General features: G+C 39.6%; 1 protein-coding gene across 1 annotated transcript in view; it reads right to left on the bottom strand.

The window, feature by feature from the left end:
• TRPM3 (transient receptor potential cation channel subfamily M member 3) overlaps positions 1-13,041 on the bottom strand; it is a gene marked incomplete at its 3' end in the record, with an annotated part of 112,919 nt that overhangs the window by 22,526 nt on the left and 77,352 nt on the right. Inside the window, exons 12-17 of the mRNA XM_088537472.1 lie at positions 10,648-10,698; positions 5,233-5,268; positions 4,946-5,086; positions 3,536-3,565; positions 2,161-2,450; positions 1,082-1,310 (exon numbers count right to left, since the gene is read on the bottom strand). Coding sequence (XP_088393598.1) covers positions 1,082-1,310; positions 2,161-2,450; positions 3,536-3,565; positions 4,946-5,086; positions 5,233-5,268; positions 10,648-10,698 — 777 coding nt within the window. The remainder of the gene's footprint in view (positions 1-1,081; positions 1,311-2,160; positions 2,451-3,535; positions 3,566-4,945; positions 5,087-5,232; positions 5,269-10,647; positions 10,699-13,041) is intronic.

Below are 13,041 nucleotides of genomic sequence, written 5' to 3'. Positions count from 1 at the left end.
GTGGGAAATGAGCTGCTGCACTGAGCCAGATCTACCCAGGTGGAATATCTGCAAAGCCAAGAGGTGAGCAAGGGACCAATCCCTCTCCCTCATGAGGGGCAGAGGGCCTGTGATGTGATTCAGAAAAACAGGTACTAAAGACAACATTTCTGTCTGTAGGCAGCACAGTATTTAAATGCAGCCCCTACAGGAGGATGATGAGAATCTTATCAGTCACTCATCCTCATTCATCATTGTTACTGGATTAGATCCCATATGATAATGATGCATTTAGTCATAATTATTCTCACCATTATCTAAAATAATTCCATGGAGCACAACAGCTGCAGCAAATACCACTTCTCACCCGCCAACCCCATGTAGGACAGACAGTCCCCCTCTGTGAAAATATTTCCCTATCAGCTGACAGAAATAGGCAATTCCTGATTTTGTGCTAATTAATGAGTACTTTTGTGGAAGTGAAAGATAACAGCCTGGCTTTGTTTCTAGACAGAAACTCCTCTCACAGAATCCACCTTGCTCTGCTTGCACTTCTGCTCATAGAAGTAAAGCTTAAATGGTTTTGGAAATTGAATTACTCTCTAGATCCCCTTGGGCAGTCCCTTCAGGTCAGCCATCAGGGAGGCTGTCAGAGACTTGCAAGAAAATTTGTATGTCTCACTGTTGCTTGTTCTGAGGAATTGCTCCCCAAGGTTGTCAGATCATCGCCTTGCACTTGCAGATAATTCACCTGCACATACTTTTTCTGTATTTACCTTTAGAAACCTTGGCTAGCCCTTCAGGTAACCAGGCAGGGTCACCTGCCAACTTGCTGCTGCAATTCGTACTCTGATAACTCTCTGGTGCTGGAGGGGGCTTTGAGAAAGCCAATGAAAACCTAAGCAATATGCTTTGAACTTGGGTTTGTGGTAATCTCCCTGCTGGAAAGCTGAATGTGGGAAGGGTGTACCCCAGTTAACACCATTATAAATGAGCAGCTGGAATGCGGCTAATAAGAGCTGATTGTTTCTAATTTCTGTGAGCCCTGTCATCATCCATTAGAATTGCTCTACCGACAATTTTATCTTAAAATAGTGCTGACCTTTAGACCAGAGTTTTTTCGCATCCGAAGACGACCCATCCACATGTCCGTGAGCAGCATTTGACTGCAAGTGTGAGCAATGAAATCCCTGTGCTTGGCCGCCACGGCAAGCTGCAGGCATGTGGCGTTGCTCCAGTTCTTCAGTTCATAGGTCAGCAGTTTCATTGCCAGTTGCTCGTCCTGCTTGTACGACTGATCCAGCAGCTCCACCGCCAACTGGCCAAAGTCCCTGTAATGGGGGGGACACTTGTTCATTTGTGTCAGTCCCAGAGGCCTGATGCAAAGAGAAATCTCCAAAACCCACTGCCTCCACGAGGGGAGCATTGCTGGCCCTCGCACAAGTCGTGATGCTGACTACGCACACGGAAACCCACGTTTTCACATGTGAGTGGCTAGTGGCAGGCACATAAATAAGTGGCCCCGCTTCCATGTGCTGAGCACCCACACCTACCAGATGTCTTCTCCCACCTGCCTGCCCACTTCCCTGCCATTTTCTGGTTGAAACCCACTGGCTGTCTGCAGCTTGGTAGGTTGCTTCTCCACTGCTTGCTCATGGTTTCCCGGTCAAATTCCCCGGAAAGAGGAGTGCTCGATACTCTTTTTAAAATTCTAATCATTTTTCTTTTTGTCTCAGATTTTTAATCTCAGAAAAATAATTATGCAATTAGTCTCACAGATTGCTCATCTAAGCATGAGCTCTTTGTTAATTACTGCTTCTGCCTGAGTATCATGTTGGTAAGATTACCAACAAGCATTTTGCTTGGGATAAATAGAGCGACTTGAGAAAGGCACAGAAAAGATCGCAGCCTGACTCTTGAGGACTCAGGAGGAACACATAGGCAGTATAGATATTTCATTGCCTTCTCGACACTTTCTCATTTCTGGAGATATACTGCTAGCAGGATTGCTTCTCTGGTAGACAGACTGCTTAAAAGTTATTTGATTCCTTCTCTGAAGGGAGTGTATTTTCCCTACAACCTAGAACTGAAAGCAAGGCACAGAAAAGCAAACTTCTGGGAGGTTCACCAAGCTCTATTTTTTTTTTCTACCTAAGAAAGCATACATGAAAGAAAATCCACCTGGAATTACGGTTCAGCTCTTGGGATATGTCATCCACCATGTCATTTTCTGATGCTTCATGGGCCATGGCTTTGCAGAGTTTGCAGGCCACCAGTGCTTTAGCCATAGCTTCCTCCCCATGCTGCCAGAAGAAGAGGGCCATCTTCTGACGCTTCATCAGCACAGCCCACACCATCAGCTCATGAAATGGGAAGGGGAAATGGTTGATCTCAGGGTCATCCAAATCAATATCCACTTCTTCTTCTCTTTTCTTAGTGGTTTTCCTCCCTCTCCTCAAAGGGACATCATCCTGTGAGTATTGTAGAGAAAGGTGTTTTTTTTTTCCCCAATGAAGGTGACTAATCAGTTCATACAAGGTATTGGACTCAATGCCTGAGACATCAAATACCTTCCTTGCAGGCCAACCTACTCAGTGCTTTTGGATAAAATACCTCACACAGTGAAAAAACAAACCAAATTGTTTCATGTAAATGAATCACTAAGTCAATATGCCCATTTCTAAACAAAAGGAAAAATATGTTAGACTATCATTCTAAATCATATCTTTTCTCTAATGACACGAAACATAATCACAGAATGTCCAGACCAATTTTGGAAAAGCCTCTATAAAAATAAAACTAAGAACTTTCTGTAATTATAAAGTCTTTTGGGGCACACCCACCTCTTTCCAACTACAGAAGGTGTATCCTTTACCTACATATGGGAATGTTCCAGTCTACTGGTCATTTTCTCTCCCTTTATCATCTCTTTTCTTCACTCTCATTCTTACTTTCTCTCCCATGTTTATCCCTTCTTGCTCCAGTTTCATGTTGTTTCTCTTACTAGACTGCCTTGGCTTTTTTTTTTTTTTCTTTTATACCACATCTTAGCCTACTGTTTTTATGAAGGGATCTGATTTATTCTTTGCTACATCTGGGGGTAGTAAAAGAAAAGTTGCAGTATGAAACTAGACAGCAAACAAATACTGCTATATCCTTGAAGCATCAGAGTTGTTAAAGTGTTAATAAAATAGATAGAAATTTGGCCTATGTAAAGATTTCTGCATCATACCACCAGGTACCAGGAATTGCTTCATTTCTCTAAAATTCCTTAAAGTTTTATGGTTATCTGACTGGATATGAAGGACTGAAATATTTTGTTTAAATATCAACAAAAGAAATCTGATTCAGAGAGAAGGAAAACATTTTTCTTCATTTGGCTCCTGTATAAACAAGTTATCTAGATCAAATATATGTTTTTTTGTGGCACTTTTTCCATTAAAAACTTAAGATCTACTGTTGATTCCTACAGTACTGCAAATCTAAACATTATGTTGCTAATACATACATTTCTTAAAAAAGGAAAAGACATTAAGGTTTATTGCAGGGCACATACCTCCATTCCCAACAGTTTCAGGGCTTTAGGCTGTACAAAAAGGATAAGAAAAATGTTATTTCTCCTAGAAGCAAGATCAAAAAATACAACTAGATGTATCTATAATTTGTGTAAATATAGATATATAAATATTCAAAATATTATGTAATAATTACATTGTAAATTCATTAGTTATAAAATTATGATATAATTAGGAAAATATAAAACATAAAATGAAGTCAACCTTAGTTCCAACCTATTTACACAAAACAAATAACTGAAGACATACATTTGGATTCAGGCACAAATTGCAGATGGTTGAAGGTTGTTTAGTGTACAGGAGACAAGAATCACTGCTAAGAGACACAGACATAAATGAGTTTCTCTGGAGTGTGTCAGTGTTTTGGTATTTCCTTGGCACATTTTTATTGATCCCTAGAGAGCTGCTCTGCTTGCCTGGCCCAGGATCTGTGAAATCTCAGCTTGTACACTTGACAGAGTGGCTGAGGGAAGGAAGTGTCTTCCAGAAGTCTTTTCCAGCACAAAAAATTACTATCCTTCCTCTAAAAAGTGAAAGGTAATGCCAACAAAAGGACTGGGAAAGAAGCAAACTCATTTCAAGTGTTTGGCTGCAAATGTTTTACTGAGCTTTGTTCTTTATGGTCACCTACAACAAAATTCAATAGTGTGTTGCTAAAATCTGAGCTGAGAGATGAAATGACATTGTGACATAAAAATAGTCAAAGAAAGAACCACTGCTGAAAATCTTACTGGAAACATAACCAGATTTTGCTTCTTGTTGCACTGGGGGACTTGCATTTTGGACAGCAATATATATCTTTCATGTCTTAGAGAGATAGTAATTTTACTTTGGATTTATGGTAGTGTAACCTGACAGATATGAAAATCTCAAAAATACAGACAGTACTTTTGCCACAAGCCCACTGACTCAATGGGCGCCACATCCAGAGATTTAAGATAATTTTGAGTTAAAGGTTTGCTTGCTCTGATATCTTCAGGTTGCAGTCAAGAAGGTGAGTCCTGAGCAAGGAAATGCCTATTGAAACACATATTTTTTTCAAAACCTTATTTGAGTGCCCTATAGTATTACTGGGACAAATCAAAAGACTCTAGTCTTTCTGAAACTACGAATGCTCCTAATTGTAGATTTTAGAGACAGAAGAGGATATTTTATATCTTGGTCTTACCAAGGCAGCAGAACAGCTCGATCTAGACATCTTTTCATCGAACTCTACAAAATTGCAGCTTGTGTCAGAGACTGATTTGCAGTATATCAAAATAGCTGCTAAGTGCGTGATCAAAATGAATCAGCAGCCCAAACAGTGGATTTTTGCCTCCAGCCTGGAACCATCTAAGAAACTATTGTAACTCAATTCCTGTCATACCAATGGCAAATAACTTGCTCCTTACCCTCTTGGGCCCAAATAAATTGTGGTACAGTGTTCTGAACCGCTTTCGGGTGTAGTTGCAGCGATATGCTCCTCCCATCAGGTACTCTATCACCAAGCCAATGTCTATCAGACTTATCCGATAATCGGGAGGCAAGTTTCCCTGCAATGAGAAGAGAGAGGATTGTAGGGGAGGAAAAACTGGTTATTACTAGTGTTGCGCAATATACTTTTAAACTATGTTAGAATAAAATAAATTAAAATAGTTAAAAAATGGGAATGTATAATTATGGTGGTTAATTAATTCACCTTAAAATAGATCCAACCGAAACCTGGATATTCTCGCTTGGAAAGAAGACATAAGTTAAATAAGAAGGTGAAGAACTTGTTGACAGTAACAGACGACAACGCCAGTACACAGTACTCATGTTCTTCAGCTGGGGACACACAGGACACAACCACAGGATGGAAAGCAGGAGCATCAGCGCACTTGGAAGGCCAGGCAGGGCTGCTGAAGGCTGGTCTTGCTAGAGTGCACCTTGGCTGCACTGTGTGTGCCCCACATCTCCCACGCTGATGTCCCGCCGGGCTGCCTCATCACACATACATTAATAGCTTAAATTCTGCAACCAGGGGGAGGAAAGTATCTCTGATAATTTTAAAAACAAAATTTCTGACTCTCTTTTGGGCTAATACTCTGAGGTTTTGGTCATGGAGAAAAATACAAGCCCAGCAATGTTCCTGGATGATCCCTTCTTGCACTCCTGAAAGACTTTATGACAACTTTTTTACACACAGTAATCTCACTATCTGATTTCCAGTAGGGTCAGCAAGCTATTGTCCCATTTACAGCAAGGTGAACTGTATTTGTGGTGGGGTAATTAGCAGGATCTTGGAAAAAACTTCTGTAACCTTGATCTTCCATTTCTTTTCCTTTCTTATTCTCTGCTAAAATATACTACGATTTCCCAAGCTCTTCGTCATGCAGCTTTCATTTCTCATCTAGTCCCTTACACATTTCTTCCTTCCCTTTGCTGTCAAGCCTAGAAGTGGCACCACTGAGGTTATAAGTTCTGCAATATTGCCTGCAAGGGCAATATGCTGTTCCTTTGCAGGAGGAAAGGGCTAAAAGAAAAGAATTGCCCAAAATCTAAAACTTGTCCTCCTCTTCATATCACTGCCTCCGAGTTTTTCAACCCTGTTAAGTGAGCAGCTCCCCCACAGGAAAGAGGGGAGGCTTCAGCAAGTCAGGAATAGGTTTCCCACATCTAGAGATCTCATTAAGAACACCACCAAATTTATGACTCTGTCCCGTATGTCAGTGTGCAAGAGATGTGACCGTGCATGGAAGATGGAAAAAGAGGTAAATTTTCCTTCCATGAACCGTGAGTGGTTGCTTAGAAAAAGAGAAAATTAGTCTAGTAAAAAATCAACTTGTATGGTCAACATTGTAGAAGGGCCAGGAAATTGCAATTTCTAGCTTCAAACTTATTCCATGCACTCTAATAAAATAATCACATTTGCTATAATGATATACAACACAGATTACAGTTAGCCTGTAGCTCTCTTTATGTGATCATCAAAAGAAGGTTAATAATTCACATAGCACAGTTTTTATGACTGCCGCGTCTCACTGGAAATATCCGTGCGTCTGCCTGGCTTCTCTGCAGATGTGCTGATTAGATTCAGAGCAGAGATGCACTAATGGGGAACAGATGGCACCTGGCCCTTGCGCAGCCACAGAGGAGATGCAAAGATCCTCCTTCCTCTCTTCCTTCAGCTGGGAACAGCAAAGGCTATTTCCGTCTCTGCTCGCCACGGAGCGGGAGGGCTGGTGAGGGTGCGACGTGCTGTCCCTGCCCATGAGATGGGGTTTGAGGTGATGGGATCAATAACAAGCCCAAGGGGTGGCTCTCACCACCTTTCAATGGTGCACCTTGCACCTTTGCACCCTTGCTACTCTTCACCAAGCTGATGGATGGAATCATCCTGCAAACCATATCAGCTTATTGGTATCCAGTCATTTGTAGTTTGAATTCTTTAAAGAAAAATCATAAACCAAAAATAAACTCTGCTTTTTATTTATTTTTATTTTTTTTCTGTTTTGCCCAGAAATGTTCTTCTATCTCCAGAATGGTGAAGGCAATAAAAATTTTATTAGAACCATGAGGAAAGCACTGGCAATGGTGGGAATGACTTAGCTGCAGTTGCATTTCTTCAGCAAACTTCTGCTGTCTCAGGAATAATATTAGACACTAAAACTGGATGCTTTGAAGTTACTGATTGACAAAGAAATATCCGAGCAATTAAAAAAGCATAGCAGGCAACAGCTATATATGGGGAAATTTGATTTTCTTGATATAGTTGTTAATGCTTCACTGAAGAAAACTAAAAAAAGCACATCATTAATACACATCTTATACTGTCATACATGTACATCTGTTTCTGAGCTGCTAACAAACTTGCAGTTACTTTCCTAAGGGGGCCATAATAGAGCCTTGGACCATCCTTGCGAAGAGAGTTGTGCTCATGCTGAAGTGTTTTCTTTATGAGCAGACATGCTGAACTACCCCAGCAATGTTGAGTCACCTCCAAGAACCGCAAAAAATTGAATGGGCTATTTCAAGCAGAGCCAGGCATGTCAGGAAGGAGAGAGGAGAAGATTTGGGCATAGACTCAGTACCCTGATTCGTAATCAATTAACCTATCAATGCTGAGATAACTTTCCAGTTACCCAGTTATCCATTATTATTTTTCCGCAGTAACTGTCATTTCTTAAGTTGCAACTATTCAGCTATAATACATTTTCACTTCATATATGTTTTTACATTCAATACATAAAGAACCTCTACTTTTGTGTTCTGATGAATAAATAGTAATAAAAAATTCAGAACAGCGATATAGTACCCACTTGTTATCTGGAAATGTAGAAATCCAGAGGCAGACCAGATCAATGAACTTTTCAAACATATATGACCCAAGAGTGAATTAAGTCACACTCATCACATATCCATTTTTGGAATGAAAAAAGAAAACCATCACTCTCTTAATTTCCACTGTTGTTCAGTAACTAGTTCAGTAGAGGAAAAAAAAAATTTTTTTTGACATAACCAGTAGAGGGCAACCTCCACTTACAAAAAAAAAAAAAAAAAAAAAAAAAAAAAAAAATCAGGCACAGCAGCTGCTGCTTAGCTCTTGTTCTGAATGCATCGGTTTGTGCACCAAGGGGGTAAATTCTGCACTCGTCATGGGAAACACTGTATCTAAACGAAGCTACCAGATGTGCAAATGATGCAGGTGGGCTTGGCCCCAGATGCAGTTACCAAACTGGGAGCAGCAGAAAATGAGATGAACACAATTCTCTACGGCAGAGTTGAGCAATTTGCCTGGTTAATCGATACAAACAGAATTTAAGCCTCTGATCAGTGCAAAGTCTTTCAGCTCACTTCTCCATTCTTTTATAATTTGTTTCCTGGAGCTAACCATAAGCAAAGAAGAAACCGAGTTATTGTCTGGAGTGTGGGTGATGTGTGTGTGTTTAAGTTGCCACAGGCAGGACGGTGGCAGGGTGACTTCCTTCCTGTAGCACAAGTCCTCTGTTATGCCAAGGAGTCAGGATAATCTTTCAGAGAAAGAGGAAACCTCCCAGAGACTTACAGACGTAGGTCATATGGCAGTACAATAGCAGTAAATTAAATAATGTATGATTTGTAAGAATATTTTTTTCAGAATTCACAGTGACTAAGAAAATAAATAAGTTTTTAAAGCATGCACTCCTTTGCATAGTGCAGATTTTAAAATTAGGATGCATGCACAGAAAGTGCAGAGTATGCATGTCCTCTAGGTGTTGTCTTTAGGTGTCATCCTACACTTTTTCTGTTTATGCTTAATGATCCTGTAATTAAATCTCAGATTTAGGTAACCGGCTTCAAAATGTATATAAACTCAAAAACTTGCCTCAGCATTGAGTTCTGGTTTTTATGCATGGTGAGGCACTTAGGCTGTCAAATAATTCTGTGCATTAAGAAGTTATTTCCACGGAGAGGTTTTCGTTTAAACTGGTGTCAGGTTTGCTGGTTGATTTATGGCCTGTCTGACAGGTGAGAGCTGTGGTGGTTTGCCTGGCAGGTCTATGGCAAGCTGCCAGTTTTCTCCCGGGACTCGTGGGTGTTCCTCATCACTGATAAAATGAGAAATACCATCACAGTGATGCAGTTTCAGATGAAGGTGGCGAAGGGTGGCCCTGACATGTTTATTTTCAACTCTATCCTGGTAAGAGTACACACGCACTTCACATTGTGCAAGGTACTGAGACTGAGACACATGGGGAGAGGAAAGAAAGTAACATTTAAGGAAAATTCACCATCAGCCAAAGCTTAACAACCCCCATGAATAAATAACATCATTAAATATAAATGTAAATATATTTAATGCCAACTTATGTCAATGTACATCTTGAAATAATGATTCTTGTTTTGCTTGTTCTCATGACTTCTTTTCAAATGCTCCTTAAAAAAAACCTCTTATTTGGGATTCTTTGACGATTCATAGTTATTATATACCAAGTCAATATATAAATTGCTTGGCTTTCTAAAGAGGATGTGAGAAAGGTGATACAAGGGGAGAGAAGAATGTAAAATGGAGTCTGTTTTCGTATAAGAAGACAGATGATATTTGTTTCAAACATTTAAAGGCACATAAATAACTGCACATTAATAAAAAAAAATTAACTTGCACTTCAAGAACAGCAGACAGCCAAAATGCACTCTAACTTTTTTCTGCTCCATACAAGGGTATTTATGCATAAGAACAGTTTCATATTCTTCTGTAGACATTTCAAGCTTTCTCATAGTCACTTACTAGATTACATATAAGTGAACAATGATGATACCATGTAACACACTAAACAGAAACAAAAATATCAGAAGTTCCTAAACATTGCTACTCGTTATTCTATAGGATTATTTCACAGAAAGATGGTATAGCTATTCCCCTCTCCTGTATCCCTTTAGCTCTGCCCAGATGTCATGGACAGATGAGGTCAGCTGCAGACTCAGTCTCCTTCCTTGACCCACATATTTACAACATAAGAGATTTTCATTTGTTGCTGCTGCTGTAACACATTTAATACTGAACCCTACTTAGAGTATTTGATGTCTCCTTCCTGCCACTGTATATTTGTGTATTTCTTTCCTACCCTCCTCCTGGGTCTTAAGGATTCAAGATGCTTGAAAAGAACTTGACAAGGGAGCAGAGGAAAGCTGCACTACTTTAGGATGCTTCTGCAGAAGGAAATGCTAACAATGTGCTACACAACACAGAATGAGGAACCATTTCAATGAATGCTTCAATACAGCACAAAGAAAACAGATATTCACAGACTCAGGAGTTAATTCACAACATGGAAATTAGCTCTGAGGTTAGCTGCAGGTATGGAAAAGTACAGATAACAGCATAAATCCACATGGTACATAAAGCCTACAATTCCACCAGCAGAAGCACTAAAATTGAAGCATCTAAAACCATGGACAAAGCAAACCAAGTAACTTGCTGTTTGTGCATTATATGCCAAAACTTCATATTCAGAACATTCAAACAGAGCATTCTGATGTGGCAGGGAAGCAGAAGGCTCTGACTGAAAGCTCATGCAAAACAGAAACTGTATCTAGCTACCAAAAAGCAACCATTACATTCTCTCAAACCTACCGTCTACTGAACTCTTACCTTTTTGACATCCCTGACTAGATGATACAAAGTGTTGGATGGTCCGTGCCTCTGAAAAGACAGATGAAGAATAATAAAATAGTTTTGCACTACCCAAAGACTGTGTAAGATGCAAATGTTGGCATGGTTTGCTCACCTTAGAATTTTAAATATCAAAGCAACTGAGAGCACTTCTGTTATGTTATCAATTATTTTAAAATCAATTATAGGAGTATTATTTCATCCCTTCACCACCTCACCTCATCCCCCGCCCCCCCCCTTTTTTTTGTCAAAGTACCTCTGTAACAAAACCACAAGAACCGACATGGAGCAGAATGAGGTGCAGAGACTGGGATGGGGCTGAAGAGGAAGCAGCAGGAGAGCTGCAGCCTTCCTGTGCCCTCATCCCTGGTCTCCTGGTGTCTCGCAGCAGCAGAGCTCCTGCAGCAGAGGCACACTTGGGATGAGGGCTGCTAGTGACATGTACAGTCTGTGAGTTCACACAGTATTTCTGAATCCTATCTGACATGCAAATCAGCTGATGGTAATGACTCACCCCATTTTATTTACATGTTATGTGGAAACTACTTCATTTTTGGTTACTCTTTTGACTGATAATTTCAGAGACTTTTATAGGAGGCTCCTTTGCTGTGATTGATGATAGTTATGTGAACATCACTGAAGATGCACAGAGTCCATTTTCCTACATTTCCTAGCATATGCTGCAGTTATCAGTGTTTAACTTAATGTGTGCCTCTCAGTAAGTGTGACTAGACTTTCCTGCAGTTCTTCACATGCAGCTTCAAATCTGTCTATGTTGAATGGCCCTGCATCACCCTGAGATGCCTTTGCCACTCTCTGTCAAGTCACTACTTTTCAGCTCATCGCTAAACAGACTGAACTACATTCGTCTCAGTACAGATACATGGGCGAATCTGACAGTAAGCTTCACATGTTGAGAACTGAGCATTTATTTCTACCCACCTTTTCTTATCCTTCAAGGAGTATTTAATCCACAAAATCCTTACCTTCTACAGCACGAGAAGCCTAATTTATTTATAAGCCTCTAAGGATTAACATTGCCAAAAGGTTTTGAAAACCCAGGTGTATCAAGCGTATCATCCTTATTCTCTTGCATGTTGACTTCAAAGATAGTAATAGATTTCTAAGACTTATCATCTCTCTATAAAAGATAGGTCATTTTTTTCCTGTTGACATAAGATGGGTTCCTGTATTCATTAATTCTGTTCTTTACTGTATTTTTACAAATTCGCTATGGCAAATTCGCTATGATTTGCTATAAGCATCACTCATTCTGGTCTATAGTTTTCCTGGCACTCTCAGGGCTCATTTTAAATTTGCCATTTTTTATTTAGCTTTTTATTCCTTAATACAAATGCTACTATGGATGAAGTATGTCATATAGCAGCATTGGTAGTTTAGGAATTTCACAGACAAGGTATTTTTGAATTACTGCATGAATAATTTCCAAAGATTTCTGAAGTTCACATAATAAATTTCTTCTAAAATGTTTTCTTTTATCTGTAGAGCTGAAGACCTTCTTCCAACTTTTTCCATGTAAAAATGGCTTTAGTACAAGAATGACACTGCTTACCTCCGTAGTGGGAAAACTCCTAGGCTTTCTTTTCTAAATACATATATGCTGGTATAGGCAGGAAATGTTCAAGCCAATCAACAGATGGGAAGCTCTTGCTCTAGGTTAGAATAGGTAACAGTTCCTCTGCATTTTGCACAAATCTAAAAAATTCTTCTTGCATTCATTATTTTTGAAAGACTGATTTCTGGTCACCAGTAGTAGGAACATTTCTGGATAACAGCCCTCAGTGTGGTAGATAATGATCGCAGTGCTTTGAAAGGTATCGGCTATTTTGAAAAGCCTTGTGCTCACGATCAATTTCCAACAGGCAGACATTAAGAGCTAGATGGTTCTTGAATACTTTTTCTATACCACTCAAGCAATTCTGACTTCTTGTTTTCTCCTCTTAGGCAATTATGATATAAAAGTTGGCGTGGAGAGCTGAGAAGCATTTTGGACCTGTACAGCTTTATGTCTGCTTTAAGGATGAAGAAAAAAAACTCACAAACAATATTTTAAAAGTCAGAACTATATATTTTTTGAATATTCTGTGAAAACACAGGGAGGTCCTTTACTCTACTGTTACTCAGGCCTCCTGAAGTTACCAGATTTTACCTTTAAAACCAGGCTGTCTTCCCCATAAGGTTGTTTTTCTTTGTTTTCTGTTATCTGAGTTTGTTTAACAATTTATTTTTTCCTGAAATCATGGAGTCACAGGAGTTATATCTGACTATAATTAAAGGTACTAACTTGCTGGTTACTGTCTTCCAGTCAGTGCAGTCTGCCTACATCTCAGTCTATCTTATCTTACAATGAGC

This window comes from Tinamus guttatus, unplaced genomic scaffold (assembly GCF_059628265.1).
Source record: "Tinamus guttatus ecotype Peru unplaced genomic scaffold, ASM5962826v1 Tinamus_guttatus_pri_ptg000782l, whole genome shotgun sequence".
NCBI lineage: Eukaryota > Metazoa > Chordata > Aves > Tinamiformes > Tinamidae > Tinamus > Tinamus guttatus.
Note: the sequence above shows the minus strand (reverse complement) of the source record. Positions and strands in the feature narration are given on the sequence as shown.